The sequence below is a fragment of the Ranitomeya variabilis genome, chromosome 1 (assembly GCF_051348905.1).
Source record: "Ranitomeya variabilis isolate aRanVar5 chromosome 1, aRanVar5.hap1, whole genome shotgun sequence".
NCBI lineage: Eukaryota > Metazoa > Chordata > Amphibia > Anura > Dendrobatidae > Ranitomeya > Ranitomeya variabilis.
Window position 1 is genome coordinate 800,768,992 of NC_135232.1, and position 17,274 is coordinate 800,786,265.

The 17,274-nt window shown below is 47.0% G+C and overlaps 1 protein-coding gene across 2 annotated transcripts in view; it reads left to right on the forward strand.

Moving 5' to 3' along the window:
- TNKS (tankyrase) overlaps positions 1 to 17,274 on the forward strand; it is a 316,862-nt gene that overhangs the window by 143,445 nt on the left and 156,143 nt on the right. For both annotated transcript variants that reach the window (XM_077273969.1, XM_077273977.1), the window contains exons 4-5: positions 8,962 to 8,998; positions 10,530 to 10,605. In XM_077273969.1, coding sequence (XP_077130084.1) covers positions 8,962 to 8,998; positions 10,530 to 10,605 — 113 coding nt within the window. The remainder of the gene's footprint in view (positions 1 to 8,961; positions 8,999 to 10,529; positions 10,606 to 17,274) is intronic.

The following is a 17,274-nucleotide window of genomic DNA, read 5'->3' on the forward strand; positions in this document are numbered from 1 at the left end:
ATTGTCTAAGGACCACTTCCATCTCTGTCTGTCTTTCTGTCTGTCTGTCACGGATATTCATTGGTCGCGGCCTCTGTCATGTAATCCAAGTCGCTGATTGGTCATGGCAAAACAGCCACGACCAATCAGCGACGGGCACAGTCCGGCGGAAAAATGGCCGCTCCTTCCTCCCCGCAGTCAGTGCCCGCGCCGTACTCCCCTCCAGTCTGCCCTCACACTCCGTTACCGCTGCTATTAACCCTGTGTGACCAACTTTTTACTATTCATGCTGCCTATGCAGCATGAATAGTAAAACAATCTAATGTTAAAAATAATTAAAAAAAAAAAAAAAAATCGTTATATACTCACTGTCCGTCGGCCCCCGGATCGACAACAGGCCTTTCCCGCTCGCGACGCTCCGGTAACCGGTCCATGCTGCGATCTCGCGAGATGATGATGTAGCGGTCTCGCGAGACTGCTACGTCATCATCTCGCGAGACCGTAATGCACTCTTAAGACCGGAGCGCACGAGCAGCGTCTGTAATCGCTTCGCTTGGATCCGGGGGCTCCGGAGGGTGAGTATATAACTATTTTTTATTTTATTTCTTTTTTTAACAGGGATATGATGCCCACATTGATATATACTACGTGGGCTGGGCAATATACTACATGGGCTGGGCAATATACTACGTGGCTGGGCAATATACTACATGGGCTGTGCTATATACTACGTGGCTGGGCAATATACTACGTGACTACAACGTGGGCTGCGCAGTGTACAGCGTGGGCTGCGCAGTGTACAGCGTGGGCTGCGCAATGTACTGCGTGGGCTGTTCTATACGCTATGCATACATATTCTAGAATACCCGATGCGTTAGAATCGGGCCACCATTTAGTATAAAATAATCTCTCAGGCATTTACTCTTTAAGGTGCATTTACACTGCAGCCTATTACCAGTGTACCTGAACAGGCTATCAATCACCTGATGCAGGAGCAAAACATTTCTTCGTACCTCGCAGGTCCAGGTGCTATGATGACTTTTCCCATTCACAGCTTGTCTGCAGACCTCCCTCTTCTCCGGTTTTGTGCAGCACATTGTTCAACTCCTGAATTTAAAAAAAACATAAAACAAAAAACACGCACCCACACCACACTGATCAAGAAGTGGTTGTCCTAGTAGTAGACAACCTCTTCAAGGCACAATGTTTGGCCCCCATAAAATAATAAAGCCTATACTCGCCTCCCATGCTGGCGCCATTCCTGCTCTGTGGGCATGTGTTCTCTTAGGCCTCCCGTGTGGTTCCTGTGACACGTGACGCTGGTGCCCAATGAGCTCTGGCGTCATTGTCCTTGCCTTCGGATAAATCAAACATGTAGAGGAAGTCTGGGCTGCAGTTGATCTCGGACTGCCTCTTCATGCTCAATTCTACAGGAGGCGGTGACAGTGACGCCAGATCTGATTGGGCGCCGGCGTCGCGTGTCACTAAACAGCAAGGAAGACCAAGTGCCAACAAGGCGGGAACGTGAGTATGAGCTTTATTTTTTTACGGGGGCCAAGTGAGGGGCATGAAAAGAATTTATCCAAATGGTGGACAACTTCTTTAACCCCTTTCCGAGCTGCGTTCCCCCAAACAGCAGTATATGTACGGCGCAGCGATTGCGTGGCCTCGCTCTAAGAGCTGCTGCAACCGGGTGTGGGTGTCAGCTTTATGTGATCACTGACACCATGTAGCAATGCCCACGATCGGTGATGGCACCGATCACGGGCATTTAACCCCCTCTGTTGCCACTGTCGGTAATGACAGCGACATTGCGGAGCATCAAGCAGGGAATGCGTTCCCTGTGTACTTCCATTAGGACAAGGCGAGAGGGGGATTCTGCTTCTCTAGCACTTAGGGGCTCTTTATATGGAATCCGCAAACTAGTCTAGGAAAATCTAAGCTCCAAGAGGCAAATAGCGCTCCATCCCTACCAAGTCTCTCCATTTGGCAAAGCAGTACTGTACAGCCACATATTGGGTATTGCTATATTCAGCAAAAATTTTGGTGCATTTGCACACAATCTTGGTGGTAAAAATGTAAATTATTTTTTCTTCACTGCACAATGTTATAAAAGTCTATGACACACTTGTAGTGTCAATATAATCACTGCACCCCTAGATTAATTCATTGAGAGGTTGAGAGGTTTAATTGGTAAAATGGGGTCTCTTATGGGGGTTCTGCTGTTCTGGCACCTCAGGGGCTCTGCCAATGTAACATGTGGCATCCTTAAACTAGTGCAGTACTAGGTGCAACTTCTCTTCTGAACTTTGCACTGTGCCTCAAAAGTAGTTTTTGACCATATATGGGGTATTGGTGTTCTCAGGAGAAATTGCGCCGTACAATGTGTTGTTACCCTCGTGAAATGGCAAAATTTTGCATTAAAAAAAGATTTATTTGGGAAAAATTAGATTTAAAAAAAAAAAAAAATTCCACGGCTCTACGTTATAAACTTCTGTGAAACACCTGTGGGTTCAAGACGCCCAATACAAGTCAAGATAAGTTCCCTAAGGGGTCTAGTTTCCAAAATGGTGTTACTTGTGGGGGTTTCCACTGTTTAGGTACATTAGGGGGCTCTCCAAACGTGACATGGCGTCCACTTATTATGCTAGCAAATTTTACATTCAAAAAGTGAAATGGCGCTCCTTCCCTTCCAAGCCCTGCCGTGTGCCCAAACAGTAGATTTCCCCCGCATATGGGGTATCGACATGCTCAGAAGAAATTGCACAACAAATTGTATGGTCCATTTTCTCCTGTTACCCTTGCGAAAGTAAAATAAATAAATAAATAAAAATAGGCCTAAAGGAATTTTTTTGTGAAAGAAAGTTAAATGTTTATTTTTTCCTTCCACATTCCATAAATTCTGTGAAGCATCTGAAGGGTTGATAAACTGTTTGAATGTGATTTTGAGCACCTTGAGGGGTGCAGTATTTAGAATGGTATCACTTTTGGGTATTTTTGTCATATAAACCCTTCAAAATCACTTCAAATGTGAGGTGGTCCCTAAGAAACAAATTGGTTTTGCAAATTTCTCTGACGCCCATGACAGCACCATATAGAGAGGGGATCCTCCCACCAAGGACAGGAAACCTACAGATAAAAAGGCGGTACCTCTCTCCCGCATCAGTTGGTTTCCTGTCCTTGATGGGAGACCTACAGACTCACCTACTGAAGACGACGTCGTCGTGGGATTCCGGGGCCAATCAGTCCGACTCAGGCAGCGGGGGTCCCCCTGCCTCGGCTGGTGTGGTGACCCGAAGTGCCACCGCTGGGGCTAGTGAGCCTCTAGGGTGCGCGAGGAGAGGTGGCGAGGAGGAATCACTGCCACCTCTCTAGGCAAGAGCAGCAGCAGTATCCAAGGGGGGGTCCCTCTGTTGGTGAGGGCCAGCACACTGCCTCCCCCAAGTGTCAGTCTGCCGGCTGAAGCTCCTGGGGGTTTCGGGATCCAGCACAAATGCGCGGCGATGCGCGGCCCCATCTTGGGATTCAGCATCTTCCGCATGCGCTATATCGGAACGAGATTTTGCGTGGCGCGGGTAGCGCTGCGCACGCGCGGGAATAGAGGACGCGAATCTTGCGCAAGTCGATTCACCGCGCATGCGGGGGATCAGGAAATGCGATTGTCGCGTGAGGCGGCTCACTGCGCATGCGCGAGATCAAAGAACGCGATTTTGCACTGGGCGATTCACCGCGCATGCGCAGGCATGCAAAAGGGCACAGAAACCACCGCTACTTAACAGGAAGCACACCTGGGTGCAAACGCTTCTAAAGGAAGTTGACCAGCGTTCGCCTGCCATGAGCGTAGTAAGCAAGGGAGTTCTCCTGGAAATACCCCCCCCAAGAAAGAGGGAAAGGATACTACTTCCCCCTGTTCCTGAGGAAAAAGCTGGATGGGTCCTACAGGACAATTGTAAATTTGAAAAGCCTAAACAAATATCTGAATGTCCAGTCGTTCAAAATGGAAACAATAAAGTCATCAATAAAAATGCTGTTTCCTCTTTGTTTTATGGCAGTCCTGGACCTAAAGGACGCTTATTACCACGTCCCTATCCACAAAGATTACCAAAAATTCCTCAGGATAGCAGTTCAAATCAGGGGGGTTATATGCCATTTTCAATTCTCAGCCCTCCCCTTCGGACTAGCCATAGCTCCCCGAATGTTCACTAAACTGGTTGCAGAAGTGATGGCTCACCTGAGGGAACAAGACACCCTGATAGTGCCGTACCTCGACGACTTCCTGGTAATCGGCTCCTCTCCCCAACACTGCGGAAGTCAGCTAGAGACAATTATGCACTCATTAGAAAACCTGGGCTGGTTAGTAAACTTAAAGAAATCCAGATTGCTGCCGTACCAAATCCAGGAATATCTGGGTCTTACTTTGGACTCTGTGAAGCAGGAATGCCGCCTTCCAGCGGAAAAAATACAAAAGATGGTAGGGCTAGTATCCAAAATGAGGGATCTCCCCTCCATATTCCTCCGCCAAGCCATGTCTCTCTTGGGATCTATGACGGCCTGCATCCCTGCAGTCCAATGGGCTCAGCTTCTTTCGAGGGACCTTCAATGGCAAATTTTATCAGAAGAAGTCTCTCTAAGAGGGAATTTAGAATGTCGGTTCAGTTTATCTCCAAACACAATTCTGTCACTAGATTGGTGGACGTCGCAAACCAGGCTTTCTCAAGGAGTCCCTTGGGTAACTCCAGTCTCAAAAATAGTAACTACAGATGCAAGCCCCAGCGGGTGGGGGGCTCACCTGAATGACCTATTAGCTCAGGGTACTTGGCCACCGAGTCTGGAGAAAGCGTCTTCCAACATGAAAGAACTGCTGGCGGTCAAGTTTGCGCTCTTAGAGTTCCTAGATCCCCTTCACTCTCACCATGTCAGAGTCATGTCGGACAACAGAGTAGTAATAGCGTACCTGAATCACCAAGGGGGTACCCGCTCTGAGTCTGATGGAGGTTACCAAATCGATCTTCCATATAGCCGAGGGCAGCTTCCAATCTCTGTCAGGCCTTCATATAAAGGGGGTGGACAATTACAGAGCAGATTTTCTGAGTCGTTCCCATTTAAAACAAGGGGAATGGGAGTTAAACCAAAAAGTGTTCATCCAGATCTCAAAAAAATGGGGTATACCAAGCATAGATCTCTTCGCCAACAATCTGAACAAAAAAGTAGACTCCTTTTGCTCCATAACACCATTGGGGAGCCCCGTATCATTAGATGTTTTTCTGATTCCTTGGCACCATCAACTAGCATATGCCTTTCCCAAATTGCTCTGATTCCAGCAGTGCTGAGGAGGATTCGGGAGGACAGGGCGCATGTAATCTTAATAGCCCCATTCTGGCCGAAGAGGCCTTGGTTCTCTTGGATGATGAGGATGTCCATCTCCGACCCTTTGGTACTCCTGGACCTCCCAAACCTCCTCTTCCAAGGCCCAGTTCATCATCCACAGGTTGCAAGTTTACAATTGACAGTCTGGCATTTGAAAGGGAACTACTAGTAAACGGGATTTTCTCCAGGATTGATATCTACACTACTACAAAGTAGGTAACCGAGTATGGGAAAATATGGAAAAAATTCCTATCCTCCTCGGGAGCCAAAATAAATGAGGGGGTCCCTCTTAAAGCCATACTAGAATTCCTGCAAAACGGGTTAGAAATTGGTTTGGCCACATGTATCCTGAAAGTCCATGTAGCAGCTTTGGGAACTTTATTCAACTACGACTTGGCGGGGCATCGGTGGGTTTCCAGGTTCATCAGGGCAGCCGGTAAATCGAGACCTCTTCCTGTAAGGAACACCCCTCAGTGGGATTTAAATTTAGTCCTTAAAGCCCTGACTAAACCTCCGTTTGAACCCTTGGCGGATGTTCCATTAAAAATCTTATCCCTCAAAACATCTCTGCTGGTCGCTCTCACCTCGGCACGTAGTTAGCGACATACAGGCTCTATCTGCTAACCCCCTTTTCACTCAATTCCTGGATGATAGGGTTGTTCTCAAAACAGACCCAGCGTATCTCCCAAAAGTAGCATCCCGATTCCATAGGACACAAGAGATATCTCATCCCTCCTTTTGTCCTAAACCCCAAAACAGGGAGGAAGAACCCTTACATACATTGGATGTTAGGAGATGCCTGATGCATTACATAGAAGCCACCAGAGAGTAGGGAGGACGGTTCTCTTTTTTTTTTTTTTTTTTTTGTGCTTTCAGGGTCCCCGGAAGGGGAAAAAAGCCTCCAAAGGCACTTTGGCAAGATGGATCACGGATGCCATCAGCCTATCGTACTCATCAAGCGGGGTACCCGTCCCGGGAAATGTCAAGGCTCACTCAACGAGAGCAGTTGCAACCTCATGGGTGGAGAAGGCCGGAGCCTCAAACGATCAGATATGTAGAGCTGGTACCTGGTCTTCACCATCTACATTCTATAAGCACTATAGATTGGACCTTATCTCCTCTTCGGACCTTACCTTCGGTAAAAGGGTTCTGGAAGTGGTGGTCCCTCCCTAATGTACAAATCTCTGTAATTCTCTCCGTGGTGCCGTCATGGGCATCAGAGAAAAATATAGTTCTTACCGATAACGGTATTTCTCTGAGCCCATGACGGCACCTGTACATTCCCTCCCGTCACTTATGGGTGTGCACATTAATATAGTGCCCTATGTCAATTATCTAAATAGTCACGCGGTATCTCGATTAAGTTTTCAAGTAATGTTAAATTAAGACTCTATTCCTTAGTCTCCCATCATTCTCTAGTAAACAACTGATGCGGGAGAGAGGTACCGCCTTTTTATCTGTAGGTTTCCTGTCCCTGAAGGGCGGATCCCCTCTCTCCGTGGTGCCGTTATGGGCTCAGAGAAATACCGTTATCGGTAAGAACTATATTTTTTGTTGTAAAAATGAGAAATCCCTGGTCAACTTTTAATCCTTTTAACTTCTAATAATTTTTTTTTTTTTTTCAAAAATTGTGCTAATGTAAAGTAGATATGTGGGAAATGTTATTTATTAACTATTTTATGTGACATGACTGATTTAAGGGCATAAAAATTAAGTTTGAAAATTGCTAAATTTTTTGCCAAATTTCCGTTTTTTTCCCCCCCCCACAAATAAATGCAAGTTATATCAAAGAAATATTACCACTAGCATGAAGTACAATATGTCACGAGAAAACACTGTCCGAATCAGTGGGTCTATTGAAGCGTTCCAGAGTTATTACTTCCTAAAGTGACAGTGGTCAGAATTGTAAAAATTGGCCTGCTGAGGAAGGCTAAATTTTAATAAATTTGCAAATATTTCTACATTTCTTTTTTTTTTTTTCCAGTCAAGATGGGGTGCAGAGTGTACATTAATGTGAAAAAATGAACTTTTTTGAATTTACCAAATGGCTGCAATGATACAAAGAGTTAAAAATGTCCCCACTGTACAGCCTTTATTGTATACTATTGTGGTAGAAATGATGAACTTTGTATTTTCGTGTTATGGATCACTGGTTTGTTTGCTTTGCTATAATACTTTATATGCCATATGTATTCTGCGTTACACTGATGTCATATTGATGGCTATAGTACATACAGTATATTGTGGTTACGGGCAGGTTATCCTTTCCCTTTCCTTTTGATCTTTTTTTCCTGTTCCTTCCTCCTGTGGTGTTAAACTACTTTCACACATCAGGTTTTCAGTGTCAGGCTAAATCCGGCGAATGTTGGAAAAACTGGATCCGGCGCAGATTTTGAAAAACTGATGCGACGGATCCGTTTTTTAGATGGATCCAGCTAGCCTATCTAGAGTATTGGATAAAAAAAAAATTTGGAGCATGCTCAGTTTAAAAAACCGGATCAGGCCGCCAGATCCACCTTTTTCCGGATTCTTCACCTTCCGGCTCCCATAGGCTTTCATTGTAGGAAACAGCCGGAAGCGCCGGATCCGGCGCTTCAGGCTTTTTTGCCGGAGACAAAAAACGTTGCAATGGACGCTTTTTCAAGAAACCGGAAGCGACAGATTTGCCGGATCCGGCGAAAACCGGACGAAACGCAATGTCATCCGGTGCAATCCGGCACTAATACAAGTCTATTGGGAAAAAACCTGATCTGGCGGCAACATTCGCCTGATCTGTTTTTTTTTTTAAATTAGCCGGATTTAGCCTGACGGCGAAAACCTGATGTGTGAAAGTAGCCTTACAAGCAGCATGTTTTATGAAGTGTCTGATATACGCTGGCCCTCTATCTGCTGCTAGCCACTTCTTTATAGCGCTGATCTATAGAATCTGGTTTCCACTTGCCTTGGTAGTCTTTCTCAAGCATATCATGTCTTCCGATTGAATGCAGCAATTCACCCCTGTTCGTGTTGTTCTTGAGGCGATCTAAAAATAAATGGCAAAGCACAGAGGAAAAGGAGTAGGTAGATGTATTGATGTGACATCCCCCCCCCCCCCCAGAGAGGCTTGTTTGCATAGGTTAGGGGTGGGGCACAGATGTGACTACTAATTTGTACCATTTTGAGATCTGCTCAGTGGCTTCCTTTTGTCTGAATGCCTTCCCTTCGCCATGTGCAGTGTGACTGCCCACTCATGATCGCAGGCGAGGGTGTAATGCAAGGAGCAGAGGGACCTTGTCTGTGGCTAGCATGCAGTTGTCGGAGCAGAATGTGTATCTGGACACATAATTTCACATTCATTGGCTGTCTAAAGAAAGCCATTTCATGGGAGGATTGGACAAGGAGCTGCGTCAATTTGCTGCCCGTCTCCAAGGCACTGATGATGCTGCCTTCACAATCTGGCTAACGTCACTGCTCCATCACCCAGGCTGGGTGTGGGCTTGTTGCTCACCCCCTTCTCTCTCCTCCTTTTTTTCTCTCCTTCATTTTTTATCTTTTATTTTGTTCTTGGATAGCTTGTACATTTCTCTTGCTGCCTTCTATTTAATGCTAACAGCATGATATTTTGCAATCATTTAGGTGAATACAAAAAGGACGAACTCCTGGAGGCTGCCAGGTGAGTGCTCTTTAAATTTCCAGTGGGTTGGGGGGGGGAGTGAATAAGGGAAGAGGTAGGGGAGGTTGAGGGGCAAAGGGATCCAGCCGGCTTACCCATAGCATTGCGGTGTTATTGTTTTGTTGGTGCTCGCTCATACACTCCACAGCTGGCCAAGTTCATTAGTATGGATCTTTGCACACTTGGCTGCCTGTGAAGAAGCAGAACAGGGCATTCATGGAGCTGACACGCCAAATCTTGTGTCTTTAACCATAGCGTTATGCGATTGCTACTCTCCGTGAAACAATGTGTCATACCCTTTTAGGCAGCAGTATGCCGCTATATGCCATCCATAATCATCTTGTAACGTACCCTTGGCCTGTTACACACATACTAGTATATTTCAGATAAATGATGTTACTGCATCCTTTACTATCGTAACAGTGCTCACCTAGAAGTGCCTTACCTAATTCATAGGAGTCAGCGGCGCAAGTAGAAATTTATAAAAGGAAAAAAAGATTATCCAAAAAAAATAATAGATATATCTAACTTTAGCAATATGTTATCTATGTGCCGACTTTCTCCATCTCCCAAGTTGCATGGTGTCGACTTCAATTTATCACTTGTTGGAATCCTTTTTGTTTTCTGTTGGGATATGGACATGTGAAATCTGTCCATTACACAAATGGGGTTATAATTGCATACAAATTAGCTAAAATTGTGAAAACCCAGTAAAACCTAGTTTGAGCGTACCGGTTTGATGTAAATTTGAGTTATTGTTTTCATATAGTGCATGAAAAAGAAAACCAAATTGTATGTGTGTGACACTGTGGAGCAGGAATTAGATGCTTGATATGAAGGGCAGGGAGAATGAGAAGTCATTGCTTATTTAGAGGACACAGCGCCGGTCCGGTTTGGGTATTATTCATAGCATCTACTGCATTTACTTCACATTGTTGGTGGGCTGTCATATAATGACTTAAACACTGTTCTTATAGGGTCGCTGCACATAAATCTAATCACCCTGACAAAGTGTATGGAAATGAGCAGGAGCCTAGGCATCGTTCTCAGTGTCCCTCATTGCCACCCACTTCCCTGTGAAGTCTTGTTGCTGGGGGAGCACTGGAACCTACTGCAATGATGCTACTCAACCAGTGTCACTGTCTCCTTCCTAGTAATGATCTCACTGCACAGCTCACACCGGATATTGTACATTTTGCTTGCTTTTTACTTCCATAATATCGTACTGCAGTATCTGTCAGCGCATTCTTCTGCCAGTTACGTTTTAAAGACCTAATGGCACATATGGGAGCGGAAAAAGCTAATCTTGGCACCAGTATTAATATCACATACTTGTGCATGTCTTCCTTTGGCACCTGTCTTTATTCAGAAAGGAAGTTTTCCGATACTGTTTGCCAGTTCTATGCCCACTTTCTAAGAATTGCCTCAAGCGCCAAAAATTGTTGTAAAATGTGTTTACTAATATGTCAGAGTAATATGAAAGGACTTGGAAACCCAGTATTGTAGTAATTTTTTTTTTCTATTTCTATAGGAGTGGGAACGAGGAAAAACTCATGGCTCTGCTTACACCTCTAAATGTGAACTGCCATGCCAGTGATGGACGCAAGGTAACCACTCTATTGTAATCTTTTGTTTTTACGTGTACCAAATTGTGTGTTTATTGTTCATACCAATATCATCACTTTCTTAGCATTCACTCTGTAAAAATTCTAAGGTCAAGTTTGTTAGTTATGTATGTTAGTTATGTATGTGACTAGCACAATAAGTAGGTCCCTGTTAAATGAGTTTTCTCAAATTTGATACTTGCTGATCGTCATATGTCTAGGACCCCTAGTAAGCCGGAGAATAAACCTCTCTAGAGCCCTGTTTTGAATGCAGCAGAGATGCGCATGCTCGGCCTTTGATCCCGTCATTGTAATGGTACTTTTGCGCAGTGTACTCCGCTTTGTCCTGCAGTCCCATAGATGATGAATGAAGCGGAGGCTATTTAAGATGGGACGTTGCAGAGTCCTATTGATGGGGTTGCTGGGGTCCCAGTGGTTGGACACATAGCAAACAGCAAGTTATCTTGTATCCAACAGAGGGTAACTTGTGATTTTGGGAAAACCCCTTTGGCAGTTAAATAAACTTTTGTGCTCTCCTACATCTGGGGTAAAGAGCAGCATATAGTATAAATTACAAAGGTCGATAAAATGTAGATACAGTATAACTCATTCTTTGTATAGTCTACCGTTTAAGAGGTTATCCAGAGATTAAACATTCAAAACTAAACTTGACACTCAAGTGCAAAATGATGTACACGTGGGTCAGTCCTAGAGGAAGGTGGCTCAGGAGCTGTGTGTGTAATAGCCGCGTGTGGAGCTGAGCTCTGATTGCTGCTGTTAACCATTTAAAGGAAATCTATCTGCAGTTGTTTGCTACCTCATCTGAGAGCAGCCTGATGTAAGCAAAGAGAAGCTGAATCCAGTGATGTATCACTTAGACTAATGGGTGTAGCCGTTCTGACACATTCAGAGTTTTTAGATTTAGCAATGCCGCAGAGCCAAGAAAGCTGGCCCTCCTACATCAGGCTCTCTATGCATAAAGTCCATAGACAGTGAGCTGCTTATCACAGGAGGGGGCGGGTGGGGCCAGGGCTCACCACCAGCTAATCACAGCAATGATAAGCTACTGTCCCTAAGGGTACCGTCTCACAGTGGCACTTTTGTCGCTACGACGGTACGATCCGTGACGTTCCAGCGATATCCATACGATATCGCTGTGTCTGACACGCAGCAGCGATCAGGGACCCTGCTGAGAATCGTACGTCGTAGCAGATCGTTTGGAACTTTCTTTCGTCGCTGGATCTCCCGCTGTCATCGCTGGATCGGTGTGTGTGACACCGATCCAACGATGCGTTCGCTTGTAACCAGGGTAAACATCGGGTTACTAAGCGCAGGGCCGCGCTTAGTAACCCGATGTTTACCCTGGTTACTATCGTAAAAGTAAAAAAAAAAAACAGTACATACTCACATTCCGGTTACCGGCCGGAAAGTAAGCAGAGCACAGCGGTGACGTCACCGCTGTGATCTGCTTTCACTTTACGGCGGCACTCAGTCAGAGCGGGAAGCAGACTGCGAGGGACCCGGGACCCTGACGGACACCGGAATGTGAGTATGTACTGGTTTTTTTTTTTTTTTTTTTTTACTTTTACGATGGTAACCAGGGTAAACATCGGGTTACTAAGCGCGACCCTGCGCTTAGTAACCCGATGTTTACCCTGGTTACCCGGGGCCTTCGGCATCGTTGGTCACTGGAGAGCGGTCTGTGTGACAGCTCCCCAGCGACCACACAACGACTTTCCAACGATCACGGCCAGGTCGTATCGCTGGTCGTGATCGTTGGAAAGTTGCAGAGTGTGACAGTACCCTAAAACAATCATTCTAAGCAAACAAAAGCAGAGAGCTTGATAAGAGATGCATGGCTGAAAGCTGTGCCTCTCCCCTCTGTACCAGTCTGTCATCGTAAATGTGTTTACTGTAAACGATATCTTTAACTCTGTATGTAACCCCTTCTCATGTACAGCACCATGGAATTAATGGTGCTATATCTACTATATAATTGTCTAAGGGTCACTTCCGTCTTTCTGTCTGTCTGTCACAGATATTCATTGGTCACGGCCTCTGTCTGTCATGGAATCCAAGTCGCTGATTGGTCGTGGCAAAACGCCCACGACCATTGCCACGACCAATCAGCGACGCGCACAATCCGGAAGAAAATGGCCACTCCTTACTCCCCGCACTCAGTGCCCGGCGCCCGCATACACCCCTCCGGTCACCGCTCACACAGGGTTAATGCCGGCGGTAACGGACCGCGTTATGCCGCGGGTAACGCACTCCGTTACCGCCGCTATTAACCCTGTGTGACTAAGTTTTTACTATTGACTCAGCCTATGCAGCGTCAATAGTAAAAACATCTAATGTTAAAAATAATTTAAAAAAATAAAAAATCATTAGATACTCACCTTCCGCCGCCGTTCCCGCTCCTCGCGATGCTCCGGCCGGTCCATGCAAGCGGCACGTTCCGGTGGCTAGGATGGTCTGGTGGAAGGACCTGCCATGACGTCACGGTCATGTGACCGCAACGTCATCACAAGTCCTGCGCGAGAAGGACCTGCCGTGACGTCACGGTCATGTGACCGATACACGGTCATGTGACCGCGACGCCATCACACCCTGGGACCGGAAGCTGCCGCCTGCACCCCACACAGGCGACAGAGCTACAACGCGCCTGCGGAAGGTGAGTATGTGTTTATTTTTTATTTTTTTAACCTGTGTCATACGTGGCTGGGCAATATACTACTTAGCTGGGCAATATACTACGTGGCTCTGTGCCGTATACTACGTCACTGGGCAATATACTACGTCACTGGGCAATATACTACGTCGCTGGGCAATATACTACGTCGCTGGGCAATATACTACGTCGCTGGGCAATATACTACGTCGCTGGGCAATATACTACGTCGCTGGGCAATATACTACGTGGCTCTGTGCCGTATACTACGTCACTGGTCAATATACTACGTCACTGGCCAATATACTACGTCACTGGCCAATATACTATGTCACTGGGCAATATACTATGTCACTGGGCAATATACTACGTGGCTCTGTGCCGTATACTACGTCACTGGTCAATATACTACGTCACTGGTCAATATACTACGTCACTGGTCAATATACTACGTCACTGGTCAATATACTACGTCACTGGGCAATATACTACGTCACTGGGCAATATACTACGTCACTGGGCAATATACTATGTCACTGGGCAATATACTACGTGGCTCTGTGCCGTATACTACGTCACTGGTCAATATACTACGTCACTGGTCAATATACTACGTCACTGGTCAATATACTACGTCACTGGGCAATATACTACGTCACTGGGCAATATACTACGTCACTGGGCAATATACTACGTCACTGGGCAATATACTACGTCACTGGGCAATATACTATGTCACTGGGCAATATACTATGTCACTGGGCAATATACTATGTCACTGGGCAATATACTATGTCACTGGGCAATATACTATGTCACTGGGCAATATACTATGTCACTGGGCAATATACTATGTCACTGGGCAATATACTATGTCACTGGGCAATATACTACGTCGCTGGGCAATATACTACGTCGCTGGGCAATATACTACGTCGCTGGGCAATATACTACGTCGCTGGGCAATATACTACGTGGCTCTGTGCCGTATACTACGTCACTGGTCAATATACTACGTCACTGGCCAATATACTACGTCACTGGCCAATATACTACGTCACTGGCCAATATACTATGTCACTGGGCAATATACTATGTCACTGGGCAATATACTACGTGGCTCTGTGCCGTATACTACGTCACTGGTCAATATACTACGTCACTGGTCAATATACTACGTCACTGGGCAATATACTACGTCACTGGGCAATATACTACGTCGCTGGGCAATATACTACGTCGCTGGGCAATATACTACGTGGCTGGGCAATATACTACGTGGCTGGGCAATATAATAAGTTTTATTAGAAGACAATGAGCAAGCAAAAACATTAAAAACAATTAAAAGGCAAAAAATGCCCACAATGACAAGAAGGGAAAGCATACCCCACAGACTGAAACGTATTTTGGCACCTAAAAAGGAGACCCCCCCCCCCCCCACAACACACACAATTAGATAAATAATAATTGTTAGCAAATTATGCGGGATATTTATAGTACTGGAGGGTCACCACCATAACCTATTCCTTTATGACATGAGAGGGTAGTCATTATCATACGAGCTGAAGGAATTATTCAGTTAGATACAAGGTAGTATCTACCCTAATTATACCTTATTCACATAGAGCTGCAATAAGCTGCATGAGTTAACCGATTATACAGAATAGTTATAAGACTGAAGGGTTACCCCCATGACATATTTCTTTGCAACATGAACAGGTAATTACCAACTTAAGGGCAGTAGAAACTATAAAGCTGACATCAATGTAAAACCCTATCCCTCCCGTTTAGCCTCATTCGCACAGAACTCCAATAAGCTGCATGAAGGGCCACATTGAAACACCAATATTGATCAAGGTTATCCCAGCCAAGGATTAACCTCATTCCCACAGAACCCCAATAGGCTGCATGAAGGACCAGAATAGAACACCAATATTAGTGAAGGTTATCCCAGCCAAAGCATATGTAGGCAAGGGAGCTCCATACTTATGTGTGTCCGTCAGGTGTAAAAATCCCCAAATATAGTCAAGGTATACCAGTTAAGCAACCAGTCGATTCTGTCAGTCACGGTGCCATGAAGTCCGTGGGGCTTTGCAGCCCAACGCGTATCGCCACACAAGGTGGGTTTCGTCAGGGGCAAGTGTGCCTACTCAGACACTTACGTATTATATACACTTACATATTAGGAGAATCGAAATCCGCTGCAAGGAGACTTCTTGGCACCTTGACTGACAGAATCGACTGGTCCCGAGCTATATCTGATAACGTGTCCATTCCATTTAAAACTGCAAGACTGCAGCGTCTGACCCCATGGATCTAGTTAGGCCATTCATTTGAAAGCCGTGAATAACCCTTTTAATGTGTTAAACTCCGGTCAAACTTCTCTGTGTAAATTTGTAACTTCTGGGAAGCTGCACCTTGTCAATTTATTGAATGATGGTAATGACAGCTCTCTTTTCATTCTTTTTTTTCTTTCATTTTCTTTATTTATTTCTCTCTCTCTCTCTCTCTCTCTCTCTCTCTCCTTACAGAATAATTTCTCTCTCTTCCCCCCTCTCTTCCCCCCTCTCTTCCCCCCTCTCTTCCCCCCTCTCTTCCCCCCTCTCTTCCCCCCTCTCTTCCCCCCTCTCTTCCCCCCTCTCTTCCCCCCTCTCTTCCCCCCTCTCTTCCCCCCTCTCTTCCCCCCTCTCTTCCCCCCTCTCTTCCCCCCTCTCTTCCCCCCTCTCTTCCCCCCTCTCTTCCCCCCTCTCTTCCCCCCTCTCTTCCCCCCTCTCTTCCCCCCTCTCTTCCCCCCTCTCTTCCCCCCTCTCTTCCCCCCTCTCTTCCCCCCTCTCTTCCCCCCTCTCTTCCCCCCTCTCTTCCCCCCTCTCTTCCCCCCTCTTCCCCCCTCTCTTCCCCCCTCTCTTCCCCCCTCTCTTCCCCCCTCTCTTCCCCCCTCTCTTCCCCCCTCTCTTCCCCCCTCTCTTCCCCTCCCTTCCCCTCCCTTCCCCTCCCTTCCCCTCTCTTCCCCTCTCTTCCCCTCTCTTCCCCTCTCTTCCCCTCTCTTCCCCTCTCTTCCCCTCCCTTCCCCTCCCTTCCCCTCCCTTCCCCTCCCTTCCCCTCCCTTCCCCTCCCTTCCCCTCCCTTCCCCTCCCTTCCCCTCCCTTCCCCTCCCTTCCCCTCCCTTCCCCTCCCTTCCCCTCCCTTCCCCTCTCTTCCCCTCTCTTCCCCTCTCTTCCCCTCTCTTCCCCTCTCTTCCCCTCTCTTCCCCTCTCTTCCCCTCTCTTCCCCTCCCTTCCCCTCCCTTCCCCTCCCTTCCCCTCCCTTCCCCTCCCTTCCCCTCCCTTCCCCTCCCTGCCCCTCCCTGCCCCTCCCTGCCCCTCCCTGCCCCTCCCTGCCCCTCCCTGCCCCTCCCTGCCCCTCTCTGCCCCTCTCTGCCCCTCTCTTCCCCTCTCTTCCCCTCTCTTCCCCTCTCTTCCCCTCTCTTCCCCTCTCTTCCCCTCTCTTCCCCTCTCTTCCCCTCTCTTCCCCTCTCTTCCCCTCTCTTCCCCTCTCTTCCCCTCTCTTCCCCTCTCTTCCCCTCTCTTCCCCTCTCTTCCCCTCCCTTCCCCTCCCTTCCCCTCCCTTCCCCTCTCTTCCCCTCTCTTCCCCTCTCTTCCCCTCTCTTCCCCTCTCTTCCCCTCTCTTCCCCTCTCTTCCCCTCTCTTCCCCTCTCTTCCCCTCTCTTCCCCTCTCTTCCCCTCTCTTCCCCTCTCTTCCCCTCTCTTCCCCTCTCTTCCCCTCTCTTCCCCTCTCTTCCCCTCTCTTCCCCTCTCTTCCCCTCTCTTCCCCTCTCTTCCCCTCTCTTCCCCTCTCTTCCCCTCTCTTCCCCTCTCTTCCCCTCTCTTCCCCTCTCTTCCCCTCTCTTCCCCTCTCTTCCCCTCTCTTCCCCTCTCTTCCCCTCTCTTCCCCTCTCTTCCCCTCTCTTCCCCTCTCTTCCCCTCTCTTCCCCTCTCTCGAGTGTGGGAGGGTACCCACACAAC